This window comes from Bos javanicus, chromosome 19, assembly GCF_032452875.1.
Source record: "Bos javanicus breed banteng chromosome 19, ARS-OSU_banteng_1.0, whole genome shotgun sequence".
In the NCBI taxonomy this organism is placed as follows: Eukaryota; Metazoa; Chordata; class Mammalia; order Artiodactyla; family Bovidae; genus Bos; species Bos javanicus.
In genome coordinates, this window is record NC_083886.1 from 14,972,124 (window position 1) to 14,993,343 (window position 21,220).

Genomic DNA, 21,220 nt, shown 5'->3' on the forward strand with positions numbered 1-21,220 from the left:
CCTTCTGAAGCACCTAAGAGATCCTAATGTTATAATGTATTCTGATAATTTGCTACCTTCTTTTTCAACAAGTCACTAATCACTGTCTCCAAAAAAAGAGAGGGTAACAAGATAGACTAAGAAATTTAAGGAATACAATATACAATGTAGGGTCACAGGGGCTTCCCAAGTAGTGCTAGTGGTAAAGAACCCGTCTATCAATGCAGAGGCTGGGTCAAGAAGACCCCCTCCTGGAGGAGGGCATGGCAACCCACTCTAATATTCTTGCCTGAAGAATCCATGGACAGAGGAGCCTGGCGGGCTACAGTCCATAGGGTCACAAAAAAGTCAGACACAACTGAAGTGACTTAGTGCATGCACACACACACACATGCATGGTCCCAGACTGGGTACCAGTTTGGATGAACCAGGATTTTGGAGTCAACTGAAGAAACTTTAATATGACATACATATTAGATGAGATGAAAATATATTGAAATACAAAAAAATGGAAACTTTTGACAAAAACAGCAATGAGAAATGCAATATGCCTATGTGCACAGATAAGGATTCAGAAGACTATACAACAGGGTATGAGCAGGAGTTATCTCTGGGTGATGGATAAACAAGGCTTTATTTTTGGTTTCTTGTATTTTGTTTTTAATTTTTCTTATTGCTTCTTTGATAAAGCATTCTTTAAAAATAGTTTTTTCTAGGACTTCCCTGGCTGTCCAGGGGTTAAGAATCTGCCTTGCAAGGCAGGGGACAGGTGTTCAATCCCTGGTCCGGGAACTAAGATCCCATGTGTCATGGAGCAACTAAGCCCGTGTGCTATAACTACTGAGTCAGCACTCTAGAGCACGTGCTCTGCAACAGAAGTCACTATAATGAGAAGTCGGTGCAGCACAGCAAAGAGGAGCCCCTGCTCGCCGCAACTAGAGAAAGCCTGGGCACAGAAACGAAGATCCAGTGAGCCATAAAGAAATAAATATCAAATACATATATATGTGTATATATTTCCAAGTTCTGTCTCTTTTACATAAGGCTGAGATTTAATCAGAGGAAAACTGCTCAAAGAGAACACCAACATATCTATTACACCCAAGGTTTGAGTCAGGTCTAGTGGCTGACGGTATGAGCTCTGACTGAATTCCATACACAGTGTGCTGTGTGACCTCCGGCATGTTACTTAACCTGTGTCTCAATTCCCCACCCTAAATGGTGGGTAATAAAAGTAACATTATTTGGCTCATGGAGATTAAGTGTGACACTCCACATAAAGAATGTCAGAGAGTTTGACATGTAATAGTCAAGCACGTGATGATGCAGGTTTGATCCCTGGTAGGGGAACTAAGTACGATCCACAGGCCACTGGCCAACTAAGCTGTGTGCCACAACTGAGACCCTATGGAGCCAAAAATAAATACGTTAAAATAAAAAAAAAGCTTCAAAACTCTCTAGTTTAATGCTTCTGAAGAGTCAAACATGTTATAGGCAATGTCACATGTGAGTTCTAAATTTTCTTAAGATACTGGTAAAGTTCTTTTCTTTCTAGACCATAAAGGTGATAAAGAATATAACTCACCTTCAAGGAGCCCTTCCTGAGTGAATTTAATGACTCTCCCCTTCTTCCATAGCACCAACTACTGTCTTAAACCCCGGCAACAGCACATATTAGGTTTGATTCATATAGATAAAATGTTGGCCATTTGACATTTGGAATAAACATTTTAAGAAGTTTAAGAGACAATTAAGATGGCGTTTCAAACACATGAATTATAGGGTAAAAAAGGTTTAAAGAAATCACAATACCGGCACTTCCCTGGTGGCCCAGTGGCTAAGACTCTGCTCTTCCAATGTTGGGGGCCCTAGTTCTATCCTTGGGTCAGAGAAATAGATTCCACATGCAACAACTAGAGATCCCACGCACTGCAACTGAAAGATCCTGCAGTCTACAAACAGGATCTGGCACAAATAAACAATAAATGAAGAAATATTCTTTTAGAAAAAAAAAAAAGGAAAGAAATCACAGTACCTTAAGAGGTAAAAGATGTAACTGTGGGGCTTATCTTCTTCCAACTGGACTTCAACCAGTATATTAGTTGACAAAACTGACTACAATCTTTGTTTGGTTCATAGTGTGATAGGTGGGGTAATCTGGATTTGCACAGCATTGTAAGTAGGCAGAACAGTGTGACCTCAAGTAACATTTCACAAGGAGCAGAGAAAATGTCAGTATCTATACAACCAGAAGCCTCTGTTAAATGCCACCAAACCATACATTAGGTATCAAAATTGAGATGCCTATGTTCACTCGTTAATGGTCTTTCTCCTCAAATGTCCAATTCTACTACTGAGGTTCAGAAATAGAGCAGCCTAGCTGATATACAGGTCACATAGCCTAGCTCACCTTCTCTAAAAAGAAAAAGCCAAAGCACAGTTATCTACCATGAGGTCTGTATAGACCCAGCAAGCTATAATTACTTTCGAAGGGTATTATTTTCAAATGTCTGCTTAGAGAGTTATTTATCCAATCTTTCACTAGAGCATATGTGATGCAAATCATCTCCAACTCTGGGAAAGTCTATTTCCTTTTCCTGACTACCCATTCATCACACCCACCAGCCTTCTCACTGAGCACCTAAAATCAAGCCCTAACTTGAAAGAGGGGCCCACTCTCATTCTATACTATGGCAGGTATTTCACTGGGCTTTAGATGAATGCCAGTGAGTGTTTTCTGAGAATGTACAGATTAGACTATTCATTCTGGGAGCTAATCCTAAACTCAGCCAGTCTCTATTTAATTTTGGGTTCAAAGGATGAAAAGGAGTATCTGAATCAATGTCATCATTTTCACAGCTTAGGAATATGAGTCCAAAGAGGTAACACGAATTACCTGCGATCACGAACTTAATTGGTGGCAAGTGTCAGAACAGAGTCTTTCTAATATATAAAGTGAATCTGGATGAACTTAAGTTACCCCAAGTGACTTAAATGAATCAACGGAGAACCTGTGCTCTATTTGGAACATTAGCTGTCTCAGAAGCAAGTAGGAACTGGCACTGTCTCCTTCCCAGGCTGCTGATCACACTTCAATTCATGGTTCCTCCACGAGCTACAGGCATGAGTTTTGCAATGGCAGGGCATGCAAAGAAATTATCAGGCACTCATATCATTGACTACACAGTCTTTGCAATAAGAATCATCAACTTTGGGAATGATTTGGGAACCATAAACTGCCTTGTAATATCATCAGCTGAATATCTTAAAACGGTATTTATCTCACCATTGCCAAACTCACAATTTCCTAACCCAATAAATGGATATTCTGCTTCCCTTGGCCTCAAACTGGACAAATTTCTCAAGATGCTGTGGGTCTTTTAAGATCTAGATTTCTCCCGGTGTTTCTCAACAGGAGCAATATGACATTATGAGAACCATCCTCAGTGTGTTGTGTGTGATTATCCAGTACACGGCAGAAGGTTTAGAATCTGTGGTTCTGTCTTCCAAATGCAAGTAACCCATAAGTCACAACCTCTACACATCTACAACTGACCTCGGGGAGGAAGGTGCTATCCACCAGTATTAGCCTTCAGGCCAATCATTAAGTGAAAATTAAGTAAGAAAAACTGCTTACATAAAGACCTGACTTCTTTTCCCTGCCACTAAATGCTGACTTCCATTCCTCTTTTTTTAACCCAGAGATTAGATATAATATTTTATTCACTAGCTCCCAAAAACCAGCTTTGTGGGAACTATATAATTAGAACACTTGAGGAGACAAGTTATTGATATGGAATCAGGGCATCTAACTTTTAATTCCAGTTTCTAGCTATTCATCTTTAGGCAAGTTCTCTTCCCTCTTCAGTCCTCAGTTTTATCATCTATTTAAACAAAAGGCATTAGTCTAAATTCTCTCTCTGGTTCACTGAAGTTTGGGGAATCTGTGAAGTAAAACATAATTAACTTTCTTAACTCTTTTCTTTGGACCTCCATGTAGCCAAACATGGGTGACCACTGGTACTCACTACTTCCTCTTTCAGAAGCAAGGACCCCAAATCCCCAGGAATAACCATAAGACAGGACAGTCACATTCAGCCAGATCCAGCATACGATTTTACTACAGATTCTGATTCTTAAGTGTATAAAAAGGAGCTGAATTCTTTTACAAGCCATTAATAATGGAAGCACCAAGATAGTAACAGCAGCAACAGTCACCCTAATTTATGTTTGTCTAAGCTTACCAATAATCTCAACCCTGGATGCATGTTATAATCACTTAAATAACTTAAAAAAAAATGCCCCAACTCTAAGCCAAGCCAGTATCAAGTGAATCAGAATCTCTGGGGATGGGGCTCATTTCTCAAGATTCCCCAAGAGATTCTTATGTACAGTGAAAACCAAGAACCACTAACTCAGACCCTGTAATCCAAGAAATACAAAGCAAACGAGCACAAGTTCACATGTTGGTTGTACAAGCAAACATCAATAAATAATAATATCAGATCAGATCAGTCGCTCAGTCATGTCCGACTCTTTGCGACCCCATGAATCGCAGCACGCCAGGCCTCCCTGTCCATCACCAACTCCCGGAGTTCACTCAGACTCACGTCCATCGAGTCAGTGATGCTATCCAGCCATCTCATCCTCTGTCCAACCCTTCTCCTCCTGCCCCCAATCCCTCCCAGCATCAGTCTTTTCCAATGAGTCAACTCTTCGCATGAGGTGGCCAAAGTACTGGAGTTTCAGCTTTAGCATCAGTCCTTCCAAAGAAATCCCAGGGCTGATCTCCTTCAGAATGGACTGGTTGGATCTCCTTGCAGTCCAAAGGACTCTCAAGAGTCTTCTCCAACACCATAGTTCAAAAGCATCAATTCTTCAGCGCTCAGCCTTCTTCACAGTCCAACTCTCACATCCATACATGACCACTGGAAAAACAATAGCCTTGACTAGACGAACCTTTGTTGGCAAAGTAATGTCTTTGCTTTTTAATATGCTATCTAGGTTGTTCATAACTTTCCTTCCAAGGAGTAAGCGTCTTTTAATTTTATGGCTGCAGTCACCATCTGTAGTGATTTTGGAGCCCAGAAAAATAAAATCTGACACTGTTTCCACTGTTTCCCCCATCTATTTCTCATGAAGTGGTGGGACCGGATGCCATGATATTCGTTTTCTGAATGTTGAGCTTTAAGCCAAATTTTTCACTCTCCACTTTCACTTTCATCAAGAGGCTCTTTAGTTCCTCTTCACTTTCTGCCATAAGGGTGGTGTCCTCTGCATATCTGAGGTTATTGATATTTCTCCTGGCAATCTTGATTTCAGCTTGTGCTTCTTCCAGTCCAGTGTTTCTCATGATGTACTCTGCATATAAGTTAAATAAGCAGGGTGACAATATACAGCCTTGACGAACTCCTTTTCCTATTTGGAACCAGTCTGTTGTTCCATGTCCAGTTCTAACTGTTGCTTCCTGATCTGCATACGAATTTCTCAAGAGGCAGATCAGGTGGTCTGGTATTCCCATCTTTTTCAGAATTTTCCACAGTTTATTGTGATCCACACCGTCAAAGGCTTTGGCATAGTCTAAAAGCAGAAATAGATGTTTTTCTGGAACTCTCTTGCTTTTTCTATGATCCAGCAGATGTTGGCAATTTGATCTCTGGTTCCTCTGCCTTTTCTAAAACCAGCTTGAACATCAGGAAGTTCATGGTTCACATATTGCTGAAGCCTGGCTGGAGAATTTTGAGCATTACTTTACTAGAGTATGAGATGAGTGCAATTGTGCGGTAGTTTGAGCATTCTTTGGCATTGCTTTTCTTTGGGATTGGAATGAAAACTGACCTTTTCCAGTCCTGTGGCCACTGCTGAGTTTTCCAAATTTGCTGGCATATTGAGTACAGCACTTTCACAGCATCATCTTTCAGGATTTGGAATAGCTCAACTGGAATTCCATCACCTCCACTAGCTTTGTTCGTAGTGATGCTTTCTAAGGCCCACTTGACTTCACATTCCAGGATGTCTGGCTCTAGGTCAGTGATCACACCATTGTGATTATCTGGGTCATGAAGATCTTTTTTGTACAGTTCTTCTGTGTATTCTTGCCATCTCTTCTTAATATCTTCTGCTTCTATTAGGTCCATACCATTTCTGTCCTTTATCGAGCTCATCTTTGCATGAAATATTCCTTTGGTATCTCTGATTTTCTTGAAGAGATCCCTAGTCTTTCCCATTCTGTTGTTTTCCTCTATTTCTTTGCATTGATCGCTGAAGAAGGCTTTCTCATATCTTCTTGCTATTCTTTGGAACTCTGCATTCAGATGTTTATATCTTTCCTTTTCTCTTTTGCTTTTCGCTCCTCTTCTTTTCACAGCTATTTGTAAGGCCTCCCCAGACAGCCATTTGGCTTTTTTGCATTTCTTTTCTATGGGGATGGTCTTGATCCCTGTCTCCTGTACAATGTCACGAACCTCATTCCACAGTTCATCAGGCACTCTATCAGATCTAGGCCCTTAAATCTATCTCACTTCCACTGTATAATCATAAGGGATTTGATTTAGGTCATACCTGAATGGTCTAGTGGTTTTCCCTACTTTCTTCAATTTAAGTCTGAATTTGGCAATAAGGAGTTCATGGTCTGAGCCACAGTCAGCTCCTGGTCTTGTTTTTGCTGACTGTATAGAGCTTCTCCATCTTTGGCTGCAAAAAATATAATCAATCTGATTTTGGTGTTGACCATCTGGTGATGTCCATGTATAGAGTCTTCTCTTATGTTGTTGGAAGAGGATGTTTGTTATGACCAGTGCATTTTCTTGGCAAAACTCTATTAGTCTTTGCCCTGCTTCATTCCGTATTCCAAGGCCAAATTTGCCTGTTACTCCAGGTGTTTCTTGACTTCCTACTTTTGCATTCCAGTCCCCTATAATGAAAAGGACATCTTTTTTGGGTGTTAGTTCTAAAAGGTCCTGTAGGTCTTCATAGAACCATTCAACTTCAGCTTCTTCAGCATTACTGGTTGGGGCATAGACTTGAATTACTGTGATATTGAATGGTTTGCCTTGGAAACGAACAGAGATCATTCTGTCATTTTTGAGATTGCATCCAAGTACTGCATTTCAGACTCTTTTGTTGACCATGATGGCCACTCCATTTCTTCTGAGGGATTCCTGCCCGCAGTAGTAGATATAATGGTCATTTGAGTTAAATTCACCCATTCCAGTCCATTTCAGTTCGCTGATTCCTAGAATGTTGACATTCACTCTTGCCATCTCTTGTTTGACCACTTCCAATTTGCCTTGATTCATGGACCTGACATTCCAGGTTCCTATGAAATATTGCTCTTTACAGCATCGGACCTTGCTTCTATCACCAGTCACATCCACAGCTGGGTATTGTTTTTGCTTTGGTTCCATCCTTTCATTCTTTCTGGAGTTATTTATGGACATTCTCAATTATACCCAGAGAACTGCGTTTCTAGAGGAAAAGGAGAGCTCTACAACAACCCCTTGTTCCTCAATAAAGACTGGCCTTGGGACTTCACTGGTGATCCAGTGGTTATTAAGAATCCACCTTGCAATGCAGAGGACGCAGGTTCGATCCCTGGTCAGGGAACAAAGATGCCACATGCGAAAGGAAAAGTAAGCCTGTGCACCACAACTACTGTGCTTGTGCTCCAGAGCCTGTGCTCTGTACAGCCACCATAAATTAAAAAAAAAAAAAAGAATATAACTTCCTGACATGATCAAGCAGTTCAGAGAAAGATTACTACCAGATTACTACCATCCCTGCAAACGCCCTATCAGTCACTGGACAGTTATAACAATATTAGTCAAAGTAATAGAGACTGAAATTCCTCAGCCTCACTTACTGAGTCTCGCTAGAAGACCCCCCGTAAGAAGAACAAGAGAACAGTGAGAGGAAACATTTGGGAAAAGATGCTTTTGAAAACCTGCACCCCAGGCAAAATAGATCATCTCCCACTTACTCATCAAAACTTTAAGTCCGGTGATGTAGATAAAGGGGAAATAATCTTGACTCAGAACATCCTTGCTCTTTCTAGAACAAGATCAGTGAAACCAATAGGACAGGCTCAGTAAGAAAAAGGTTCAGCTTCTCTGACTTACCTCATGTGTAAGGCCAGACCATCCTGGAGGCTCGAGATGCCCAAGTCAGAGAGCGTGTCTGAGCTGACCGAGGCTGGCGACAGAGAGCCCTCCTTCTCCTCCAGCAGGTCGAGCTTCACCAGGTTGCTAATCTCATCCTCCGAGTTATCTTCAGACACGGAGCCAATAATGAATCGGGAGTGCTGGTTCAGCTCCAGAGGTTTGGCCAAGGAAGAAGGTTCATCCATTGCTTCTTCAAAATGAGCTCTCAGAGCTATAAGAAGACAAAGAATAAGTGAGAAAAACAGCTTATGAATAATAACCTGAGGAAATAATAATCTGAGGAAAGCCACAAGTTAGACCTAATACACCACAGCTGGCAGGCACCTGGAGCAAGGCAGAGTCTGAAATCTAGTGTTCTTGGCTACTCTTTTTCAAGGATTTGCTTTCATTTTTTTCTTAATTCTTTTTTTTTTTTTTTTTAAATTTTGGCCCACACTACACAGCATGTGGGATCCTAGTTCCCTGGGCCAGGGATCGAGCCTCCTGTGTTGACAGCACAGAGTCATAACCACGGACCACCAGGGAAGTCCCAAGAATTTTGCTTTCTAAAAGAAAATTCAGATCATGGGAACTACACCTAAAAAAATTAAAATCTGTTCCCTTTTCCTCAAGGAACATTCTCTCTAAAAACTATAAGCCATTCCCAATGTCTATAAATTTGGTGATGTCCAGGAACTAATAATGACCAACGGAGAAATCTTTGCAAGTAGGTGAAAGCTGCTTGCTGTGATATTGTGACTTCAGCTGTTAGTACTGGGGCTTCCCTGGTAACTCAAAGGGTAAAGAACCCTCCTGCAATGCAGGAGTCCCAGGTCTGATCCCTGGGTTGGGACAATCCCCTGGAGAAGTGAATGTCTACCCACTCCAGTATTCTTACCTGGAGAAATTCACAGACAGAGAAGCTTGGTGGGTTATAGACCTTGAGGTTGCAAAGAGTCAGATACGACTAAGCAACTAACACTGACATTCATTAGAGAGAATGCAGGGTAAGGGTTTGGGGACAGCAATGGGCTTTTGAAACTTGGTGTTTAAAGTTAAGTATACAACTATAACCTGGTTCCAAATATTACACTGTGAAAGACTATGAATTTTATGTAACTGTATATATTTATTATACTTAAGTGAAATAATATATAACAAACTATACATATTTATTATACATAAGTGAAATATATTTATAAATGTACATACATATATAAAGAAAACTAAATGTGTATATATACTATACACTACACACACACACACATACAGTTTGCTTTAAAGCAAATTCCAAATGAGTATTTCTTAATTTAAAAAAATCCTTACTTGTTCCCATGAATTTTTCCTTAAAATTACATATGTTAAAAATTCATCCCAAAATTTCTGTTTGGGGCTCTAATGTGCTGACTGCTGACATGATAGCGAGAAAGTGAATCTACTATCAAATTTAAAATCTATAATTACAATTACGGAAGTGTTATCTCAATTAGGTATAAGTTTTCTAGATACAGGGCCTTACTAGTCAAGAGTAGATGTTATCAACTGCTAACAAACTAATTAACAAAGATCAAAACATAGCTCAAAGATGATAACAATAATAAAAGCAAAAAGTAAATGAAATAATATTTACTCTGTCATTTCAAAAATCCTATTTTAAAAAGTCAAAACTACACATCAAATTGGTATTGAACAGCTTACTGCCTGACCAACAATTCTAATTGAGAGAAATGATTCCCAGTTCTGATACTGAGATGCTCTAAGAAAGTTACAGTAATAAACTTATTATTAATAACTTCATATGCTATAAACCACTTTGATGGATAAAAGTGTTCTTTGACAGTAGATAATGAAACATCAAGATTTTAAAATATTTGAGAATCATCACTAAATATGTTAAAACCACAGATGTACCATTAGCTTTGTGTAAGTTATGAATCAGAGCTTATTCATTTACAGAAACAAAACAGGATCTGCAAACGCTAGAGCAGTGGTTCTCCACGTGTGGCTGCTGGACCATGACAGCAGCCACAGTAACCACATCACGGGGCTCTGCCACGGACTAGGTGACCATACCTAAACCCACGTGTCAGGGCACAGTAATCCATTTTTTAACAAGTCCTGAAATTTGAAATCCACTGTGCTAGAAGAATGGAACAATAATAAAAATTTGGCAGGAATGCTAGAAATTACCTATAGACATTTCCTAAAAGTGAGCTGGGGATTACTTAGTTTTTCATTTTAAAAACCAGAATCAAATATTAATATAAAAGCATCATGTGACAGGAAAAACTTGATGTCTAAATTCACTACACAGGGGGCTTCCCTGGCAGTCCAGTAGTTAAATGACTCCATGCTTCCACTGCAAGAAGCCCAGGTTTGATCCCTGGTCTGGGAACCAAGATTCCTCATGCTGTGTAGTATGGCCAAAAATAAAATAAATAAATTCCCTATACATTTCTCCTTTAGAATATCAGGTTTCTTTTTAAAAAAAAAAATTTTAGTATCTCCAAATTTTATAAAGAGGCTTATTTCCAGAATGCTTGGTTTTCAAAAAAAACCAAGTCATTAAAAAGAAAAAAAGATATAAGCGGAAAAGGAAGAGGAGAGAGGGAAAAACTATAACAGATTTACCACTCTGAAGAACACCAACAGGTACAGCAGCAAAAAGGCTGCTGCTTTCATATTTTTAGAGCAGTGACTAATCAAGTTTAAAAATACTAGATTAAAAAAAATTTCCAAATTCCATCTCAACTAACACAGAAAATGATAGTTGCCTTCTTCACAAGAGAAATAAGTAAGGCACTCAGGGACAGATTCTAGTTTATAGTCTAAGCAAAATTAGATAACTGAACACACACACACAACATCCTATTGAGAAACGACCAATTCTCTGATTCCAAGGGAGAAGAAAACGAAAGGGCTAAATAAATGAAAGGCTCCACATGGTCAACTTCAAATTGTTCTTTCCAAGCTATGAACATGAAGACAGCCTTCCCTATAGGTTCCAGAGACTGAAAGCAGCTAAGAGTCAACATCTTAAAAGCCTGTCCACCAACCGGCAACTCTACTTGAGCGGTATTCCCAGGTGACAAGCCTACAAACCACAGAAAAGAGAAGTCGTGTATGGAAAATTACTGAGTAGCTGCCAGACACTCTAGAAGCTACTCCACCGCCCATCCCATCTCCAGTGATTCCAGCCGGAATTAAGGAGAAAAGGTGGTGGATTCCCACCACTGTCAGTCTCCTCCACTTCAGGCTACCCCCTCTCAATCTGCTTATATTCTTTTGTGGAAGGCAACTTTTAACATGAAAGTCTACAATTCCTTATTTCAGCACATGAACATAAAACTTTTAACACATTGTACACATGAAAGAGCATTATTTGTAACTGACCTCTTATAATTCTTATTGTCTGAGCAGATATCCACTTCCAAAAAGAACTAAAGAGAGAAAGAGAGAGATTTGAAGTGTTTTTTTTTTTTTTTTTTTTTTAAGAAACTCAAATTTTATCAATTGCTGTTTTGTTCATCTTAGTATAAAACTAAATACTCAAAGTATCATTTTTCTGGTCAAATATACTATTTATTAACTTGAAGTTCAAAGTTCAGTTGATTGTTTAAATCTGTAAATCAAAAACATTATACATTCAAAGACTTTATTATTCATGAAAAGTATTAAACAGTAATCCAAGCTTACCATTCCACAAGGTGCCTTTTCCAACTGTGTGTCTCGATGGACACATTCTGACCCTATGACTCCCAATATTTCATCAAAAAGGAGGCAGTGGGGACAAGAGAACCACTAGATTCTCTACAATTCACTCAGGCTCTGATTATGTTTCCACAAAGGTTGGGAGCCAAGGAGAGGACAGGTCTCTAATTATCAAGTCCCTAAACTAAGGGAGCCAAGAATCTCTAGCTATTTCCCAAATACTCAGTTTCCTTCTTTGCCCAACAATTATAATGTATTCAGGGTAGAAATTCTCAACTTTGACTACATGTAACAATCACCTGTGGGTTTTTTTTTTTTTAAAACAAATAAATGGATCAAGAAGATGGGGTGTATTTATACAATGTAATATTAGCCATAAAAAATGAAATTTTGCCATTTGCAAAAACACAGATGGATTTGGAGGGTATTAAGTGAAATAAGTCAGGCAGAGAATGGCAGATATTGTATGATTCCAGTTACATGTGGAATCTAAAAAATACAACAAACTAGGAAGTGAATATAACAACAACAACGACAAAAAGGCAGATTCACACATACAGAGAAAAGACCAGTGATTACCGGTAGGGAGGGAGAAGGCGGGGAGGAACAATAAAGGGGTAGGGGATTAAGAGGCACAAACTATTTTGCATAAAATAAGCTACAAGGATATATTGTGTAACACAGGGACTATAACCAATATTTTATAGTAACTGTAAATGAAGTATAACCTTTAAAAACTGTTGACTCTATATTGTACACCTATATATAATATTGTATATAATATTGAACATCAACTATACTTCAATTTAAAAAATTATTTAAAAAACAAACAAAAAATATATATATTATGTCTAAAGTCCATTTCAGATCTTCTGAACCAGAATCCCTGCTAGAGAACCAGAAATCTGAGTATTAAGTTCCACGACTGACTGAACCTCTTATAAATCTGGGCTTGGGGCTTTCCTGGTGGTCCTGAGGTTAAGAATACACCTTGCAATGCAGGGGACGTGGATTCCATCCCTGGTCTGGGAAGGTCCCACGTGCCTTGGGGGAACTAGGCCTGTGAGCCCCAACTACTAAAGCCTGCATGCCCTGAATCCTCTGCTCCTGCAACAAGAGAAGCCACCGCAATGAGAAGCCTGTGCACTGCAATTAGAGAGTAGCCCCCACTCTCCACCACTAGAGAAAGTCCTTGCACAGCAGTGAAGATCCAGCACAGCCAAAAATCAATTAAAAAAATTATAAAGTAAGTAAATAAATCTAGGCTTGAAAATCATTGCTCTAGAGTACAGAAGAAAAAAGAAGGAAACAACCTCTTTATACAGATAGGAAAATCCAGACGCTCAAAGAGAAGACCCCAAATGACAAACAGGAGGACTGGGGACAGTGCAGGTATACCAAGTCTCAAGTTAGGATTACCCGATTGTGTAGTCTGAGCTAGTATTATTCCCTGCAATTATGGTGAAGAAGGCAGTGAAAAGAGGCAGGAAAAGGTATGTAAGTATGGATGGAATGTAAACAAAGGAGTCAAAACCAAGGGCCAAGATAACAGCCTGACCCTACCACATACTGGCAGCGCACCGGAACAAGTCACTAAGCATCTCCGAGGAGCCTCATCTGCGAAGATAAAAAGAAGTCACATGTACCTCATGGGACTGCTGTGAGGACTGAGAAAACGGAAAGGCTTTTACAAACGGTGATGCACTGTGTTTCAAACGTGAGCTAACCAACAATCAGAATACGAAGACATTAATGTAGGGAGTTACAACCAACATTTTAAAGATCACGTGGAACAGAAAATGCTGGGGCTCCCCTGGTGGTCCAGTGGTGAGGAATCCACCTCGCAACGCAGGGGATTCGATTCCTGCTCAGGGAACTAAGACCCCACACGCCAAGGAGCAACTAAGCCCTTGCACCACAACTCCGCAACTATTGAGACTATGTGCTGCAGCCATAGAATCTGTGCGCCATGGATCCGCAAGACACAAAAGATCCTGCACGCCACAACTAAGACCCAATGCAGCCAAACAATATATATTACAAGATAAAAAAAATAAGTATTTTTTAAAAAGAAATGGTTAACAGTGCACCATACTATAAGGATAAATACTGCTTTGTAAATTTTTATATCAATTACATATATTTCATAATGTTAACAACATCTTATTATGGTTGAGTCCAAAAAGTTAAGTCCTTTTTTTTTTTGGCCACACCTCCTGGCTTGCAAGATCTTATTTCCCCGGCCAGGGATTGAACCCACGTCCTCAGTGAAAACCCTGAGTCCTAACCACTGGACCTCCAGGGAACTCCCCCAAAAGTTAAATCTTAAAGTCACAATTAATCTTCAAACTGCCCCCTCCACTTTATCCTCTCTAGCAAATGCAGTGGGTGAAGTACCTAAACCAATAGCTCTTAAAGTTTCTTAAGTCAAGATACTACCAGAAATCTGATAAAAGCTAAGGACCTTTTTCTGACAAAAATTCATGCTCACCCAAATTTTGCTTGCACACAAGTTTGGGAACCCTAAAGCCTTGCCATGAAATAGGCTTAGACTTTTTTCTCTAAGTGGTCAAAGAATGGAGTTGAGCCCTCGAGAAGGCTCATACAGCTGCTGTCTTATCACCTCTAAAAGAAGGCCTTTCCCCAAATAGAGCTGTAGAACATTCTACTTAGCCAAATAAATACTTCATTATGTCAAATGTTAGCAAGGTCAAATTTTCTTTTATTTAAAAATACACATAGTTGACTCTTGAACAACAGCAGGGGTTAGGGGTGCCAACCCTCCGCACAGTCAAAAAGTCGCGTATCACTTGGAGGGGGCCCTCTATATATGCAGTTCCTCCAAATCCAAGATTCAGCATCCACAGATGTGACCAACCTTGGTTCCCATAGTAATTACAGTATTTACTACTGAAAACAGTCCACATATAAGTGGACCCACGCAGTCCAAACCCCTGTCATTCAAAGATCACCTGTCGATATTCTTAAACTTTTATTTGGGGACCTGAAAATATTTGCAGAAGGCTCCCAAACTGTACCCTATGTCCCTGAAAAAAATGAGGTAAAGCTAACTATAGCTAATGCACTTATTTAGACATTTCTCTAAATAAAACAGAACAGACTTTGCCAAACTTACGAAACATGTTCTTGAACTCAAATGACATTGTATTTTCCCAGCAATTCTAATAAAGAGGCAGCAATTAGTTTTCACAGTGACTGATAAAAGTATCCAAGCTAACACAGCCTACCCTTGCCTTTTTAAGCCATAGTAACTTCACTGAAATTTTAATCAAAAATAATTACTGAATTTTCTTGGTCATTTTTATCATTCTATTAATGAACTCTTCACTCCAGTATCCTTGCCTGGAAAAATCCCAAGGACAGAGGAGCCTGGTGGGCTACGGTCTACGGGGTCTCAGAGAGTCAGACACAACTTAGCACATAAAAGGATTTTGGTATTAATTCAATATTCATGAGGGTTATACAGTTCTTTTTTAATTAACTGATTTACTTATTTGGCTGCGTCAGGTCTTACTTGCAGCACTCGGGATTCTCGCTGCAGCGCACAGAGGCTTCAGTTGTGGTACGCAGGCTTCAGCAGCTGCGGCTCATGGACTCTTGAGTGCAGGCTCAGTAGTCGTGGTACTCAGGCTTAGCTGCTCTGCAGCATACGGGATCTTAGCTCCCCAACCAGGGATCGAACTAGTGTCCTCTGCATTGCAAGGCAGATTCTTAACCGCTGGACCACCACGGAAGTCCCTATACAATTTTTTTTAAGCCACTTTTTATTTTCCTGCAAGATCTGAATTTTAAAATGACAAGCACTTGTGTTCCGACTAGTGAGATAAATGACAATATATTCAAAGATAAATAAGATTTGGTCCCTGGCAAAGTGGCTGTGGACACCTAAATAAACAATTACAGTAGTATAATAGTTGCTAGGTGTGGAAACACAAGAGAAGGTAAGGAAACACAAACCTGGAGGTGATAATGATGAGGGCAGGGATCAAAGAAGACTTTCTGGAGTGGGAAGGCATTAGCAAGGATTAACTAAGAAGAAAATCAAGGAGGGAGACAAAGGAAGGAATTCCATGTAGAAGAAACCATTGAATAAAGACCTAGGTAGAATAAGATTTATGAGAAATACTACATCTGAATGTCCCTCCCAAGTGGTGCTAGTGGTAAAGAACCCACCTGCCAAAGCAGGAGACACAAGAGACACGGGTTCAATCCCTGGGTCGGGCAGATACCCTGGAGTAGGAAATGGCAACTAACGCAGTATTCTTGCCTGGAGAATCCCATGGACAGAGGAGCCTGGTGGGCTACAATCCAGGGGGTCACACAGAGTCAGACACAACTGAAATGACTTAGCATACAGCACATCTGAATGGTTGCAAGAATTTGAGGCCATTTCCTTCCAGAGCCAGCGGGAGACTTTGGGGTTGTTGTATGTTTGTTTGGGGGGAGGGGTTATTTTGTTTGCTTTTGGTAAACAGGAACAGATCGCTTTAGGATATAATAGTCAGAGAAAATAATACGGTGTTACTTATCTGTCCTAGTCTTCATTTCTCAGTCTAGGGATTTAGATTATTTATCAAGGAGGTAGCTGGTGCAAATTTCTGCACCTTTCAAGAAATCTTTAAAAAAGACTTGCCTAACTTCTGGATAAGGATGTTAAGTTGAATGCATATCCACTTTTGCTCCTGCTTGAAAATCCCATTAAAACAAAAGGAAAGAAAAACTTTTAAAAGCATAAGCCAAAGAAAGTCACCTCTTCCTTCCTCCCCGCCAAAAAAGTCAGGGGAGACTACAGCAGGATAATTTTCTTGAAAGAGAGATGGAAGAGTAATAAATGACTACACAGACCCAAGAAAATGAAATCACGACCCACTGTAGTAAACACAGAATCAGTATAATTTATATCATAGAATCTCTAAAATGTTCAGGAAGTGGAAGTGAAAGATGGAACTATAAAGAGGATTGGATGAAATTCTATCTCAGAAGCTTCAGATCCTCAGATTTTGTCCCCAACTGTAAAGCCAGGTGCCTGCTGCTCTACCATCCTGATAAGAGACTGAAGATTTTTTCGCTAGAGAGTAAAATGGAGGGTTTCTAGGCTGAGGGATGCTGGCAACAGTAAAAGGGAAGATACCATAATGAAAGTGGAGAGATTAAGTAAACACATTGAGTAAGACTTCCCAGCCTTCCCTCCCCAATTTTCACCCTCCAAGAGGGAAACTGAAGGATCATTCTTTGCAGAATTTAACCAGATGAATGAAAGGAAAAAAAAAAAAAAAAGCCTCAAGTAGAACAACAACAAAGAACATTCAGTTCAGTTCAGTCGTTCAGTCATGTCCAACTCTTCGCAACCCCATGAATCGCAGCACGCCAGGCCTCCCTGTCCATCACCAACTCCCGGAGTTCACTCAGACTCACGTCCATCGAGTCAGTGATGCTATCCAGCCATCTCATCCTCTGTCCAACCCTTCTCCTCCTGCCCCCAATCCCTCCCAGCATCAGTCTTTTCCAATGAGTCAACTCTTCGCATGAGGTGGCCAAAGTACTGGAGTTTCAGCTTTAGCATCATTCCTTCCAAAGAAATCCCAGAGCTGATCTCCTTCAGAATGGACTGGTTGGATCTCCTTGCAGTCCAAAGGACTCTCAAGAGTCTTCTGCAACACCATAGTTCAAAAGCATCAATTCTTCAGCGCTCAGCCTTCTTCACAGTCCAACTCTCACATCCATACATGACCACTGGAAAAACTGTAGCCTTGACTAGACAAACCTTTGTTGGCAAAGTAATGTCTTTGCTTTTTAATATGCTATCTAGGTTGGTCATAACTTTCCTTCCAACGAGTAAGCGTCTTTTAATTTCATGGCTGCAGTCACCATCTGCAGTGATTTTGGAGCCCAGAAAAATAGTCTGACACTGTGTCCACTGTTTCCCCATCCCGTGAAGTGATGGGACCAGATGCCATGATATTCGTTTTCTGAATGTTGAGCTTTAGTCAACTTTTTCACTCTCCACTTTCACTTTCATCAAGAGGCTCTTTAGTTCCTCCTCACTTTCTGCCATAAGGGTGGTGTCATCTGCATATCTGAGGTTATTGATATTTCTCCCGGCAATCTTGATTCCAGCTTGTGTTTCTTCCAGCCCAGCGTTTCTCAGGATGTACTCTGCATATAAGTTAAATAAGCAGGGTGACAATATACAGCCTTGACGAACTCCTTTTCCTATTTGGAACCAGTCTGTTGTTCCATGTCCAGTTCTAACTGTTGCTTCCTGACCTGCATACAAATTTCTTAAGAGGCAGGTCAGGTGATCTGGTATTCCCATCTCTTGAAGAATTTTCCACAGTTTATTGTGATCCACACAGTCAAAGGCTTTGGCATAGTCTATAAAGCAGAAATAGATGTTTTTCTGGAACTCTCTTGCTTTTTCTATGATCCAGCAGATGTTGGCAATTTGATCTCTGGTTCCTCTGCCTTTTCTAAAACCAGCTTGAACATCAGGAAGTTCACGGTTCACGTATTGCTGAAGCCTGGCTTGGAGAATTTTGAGCATTACTTTACTAGCGTGTGAGATGAGTGCAATTGTGCGGTAGTTTGAGCATTCTTTGGCATTGCCTTTCTTTGGGATTGGAATGAAAACTGACCTTTTCCCATCCTGTGGCCACTGCTGAGTTTTCCAAATTTGCTGGCATATTGAGTGCAGCACTTTCACAGCATCATCTTTCAGGATTTGAAATAGCTCAACTGGAATTCCATCACCTCCACTAACTTTGTTCATAGTGATGCTTTCTAAGGCCCACTTGACTTCACATTCCAGGATGTCTGGCTCTAGGTCAGTGATCACACCATCGTGGTTATCTTGGTCGTGAAGATCTTTTTTCTACAGTTCTTCTGTGTATTCTTGCCACCTCTTCTTAATATCTTCTGCTTCTGTTAGATCCATACCATTTCTGTCCTTTATCGAGCCCATCTTTGCATAAAATGTCCCCTTGGTATCTCTAATTTTCTTGAAGAGATCTCTAGTCTTTCCCATTCTGTTGTTTTCCTCTATTTCTTTGCATTGATCGCTGAGGAAGGCTTTCTCATCTCTTCTTGCTAATCTTTGGAACTCTGCATTCAGATGCTTATATATTTCCTTTTCTCCTTTGATTTTCACTTCTCTTGTTTTCACAGCTATTTGTAAGGCCTCCCCAGACAGCCATTTTGCTTTTTTGCATTTCTTTTCCATGGGGATGGTCTTGATCCCTATCTCCTGTACAATGTCAGGAACCTCATTCCACAGTTCATCAGGCACTCTATCTATCAGATGTAAGCCCTTAAATCTATTTCTCACTTCCACTGTATAATCATAAGGGATTTGATTTAGGTCATACCTGAATGGTCTAGTGGTTTTCCCTACTTTCTTCAATTTAAGTCTGAATTTGGTAATAAGGAGTTCATGATCTGAGCCACAGTCAGCTCCTGGTCTTGTTTTTGTTGACTGTATAGAGCTTCTCTATCTTTGGCTGCAAAGAATATAATCAATCTGATTTTGGTGTTGACCATCTGGTGATGTCCATGTGTAGAGTCTTCTCTTAAGTAAACACATCGAGTAAGACTTCCCAGCCTTCTCTCCCCAATTTTCACCCTCCAAAAAGGAAACTGAAGGATCATTCTTTGCAGAATCTAACCAGATGAATGAAAGGAAAAAAAAAAAAGCCTCAAGTTGAACAACAACAAAGAACATAGAGATCCCAAATTAAAATGCCCAGTCAGATCACCCCACAGTGAAATAAACAGTCAATGAGCCTCATTCACATTTTCATAATCTTGGATTAGTTTTTCAATCCCCTCTCTTAAAGTTTAGCAGTCAATTAAGGATTACTAGATGTCTGAGAAAAACATGAAAGGATTCTTTTTTTAAATAATGACTACCTGTAGAAAACAATGCAACTTGAAGAGATTATGCAATACAAAAAAATTTTAATTAGGGGAGGGGAGGCAGGAAGGCAACCTAACTTCTGTGGTATTTTTCCTATAAACACATAACCTTAGAATAATCACGAGAAAACATCAGACAAATTTGAATTAAAGGACAAAATACTTAAACAGTTTTCTTCAAAACTGTCAAGATCATTTAAAAAAAAAGAAAAGAAAGACTAAGAAACTACACAGATCAAGGGAGACTAAAGAGACATCACGACTAAATGCATGCAGTTTCTTAGATTAGATCCTGGAACAATAAACTGGAGAAATCTAAATTAAATCTATAGTTAATATTACTAAACCAATGTTAACTTCTTAGTTTTGACAAAAGTACTGTAATTATACAAGATATTAACACTGAAGGAAGCTTGGTGGAGGGTATTCAGGAATCTTATGTATGCTATTTGCAACTTTCCTGTAAATCTAAAAATCACTTCAAAATTCAAAACAAAATTAAAATGTTTAATTTTAAAGGACTATCATTATCCTGAGAGAACTAAGATATTACTTACATGAAACACATGGGATATTTTTAAAGGAAATATTTAAAGAACAAGAAAGAGTTCTTGTAAGTTAAAAATACAACCACAGCAATGAAAACTCAGTACAAAAATTAGAAGATAAAGAAATATCTTTCATAAATCAGAACAAAAAGAAAAAAGAATGAACAATAAGAGAAAAAAGATAAGTACTAGAGAATCTATTCAGAAGGTCCAAAATATGAAGAAGAAAGTATGAAAGTGTTAGTCGCTCAGCAGCGTCCAACACTTTGCAACTGTATGTAGCCCACCAGGCTCCTCTGTCCACGGGATTTCCCAGGCAAGAATACTGGAGTCGGTTGCCAGTCCCTTTTCTAGGGATCTCCCCTACCCAGGGATCAAAACTAGGTCTCCTACATTGCAATCAGATTCTTTACCGTCTGAGCCACCAGGGAAGCCCATATGAAGAAGCAACACTCTCAAAAGTAAGAACAGAACAAAATATAGAAAGCTAAAACTGATGTAGTAAGTCAATAAACTTCCTAAAATTGAAAGGCATAATGCTCAGATTAAGAAGGCCCATCAAAGGTCTATTACAACAAACAAAAACAGACAGGCACCAAGTGACATCACTAAAATTTTTAAAAAATGAAGACAAAGAAAAGATTCCACAAGCCTCCAGAGAGAAAAAAAAAAGGTCACATACAAAGGAGCAAGCATCAGAATACCCTTCATACCTAACAGCCTGAAAAAAATTATGGAAGCCTGAAGGTAGTGAAACAATGCTTTCAAAATTCTGAAAGAAAATTATTTCAAACCTAAAATTCTATGGCCAACCAACTATAAGGATAAAGATATTTTTAGGCAGCAGAATCTCAAAATAATTACTTCCTAAAATGAAGCAATTAGAAAATATATTTCATTTTACAAACAGTA

General features: G+C 39.5%; 1 protein-coding gene across 9 annotated transcripts in view; it reads right to left on the minus strand.

Annotated features, from left to right (window-relative positions):
• The window catches only part of ACACA (acetyl-CoA carboxylase alpha), a 286,320-nt gene that overhangs the window by 204,446 nt on the left and 60,654 nt on the right, over positions 1 to 21,220 (minus strand). For 6 of the 9 annotated variants that reach the window (XM_061390286.1, XM_061390285.1, XM_061390297.1 and 3 more), the window contains exons 2-3: positions 11,511 to 11,557; positions 8,097 to 8,349 (exon numbers count right to left, since the gene is read on the minus strand). In XM_061390286.1, coding sequence (XP_061246270.1) covers positions 8,097 to 8,349; positions 11,511 to 11,557 — 300 coding nt within the window. The remainder of the gene's footprint in view (positions 1 to 8,096; positions 8,350 to 11,510; positions 11,558 to 21,220) is intronic. The other 3 variants (XM_061390289.1, XM_061390288.1, XM_061390287.1) reach the window with 1 other exon arrangement.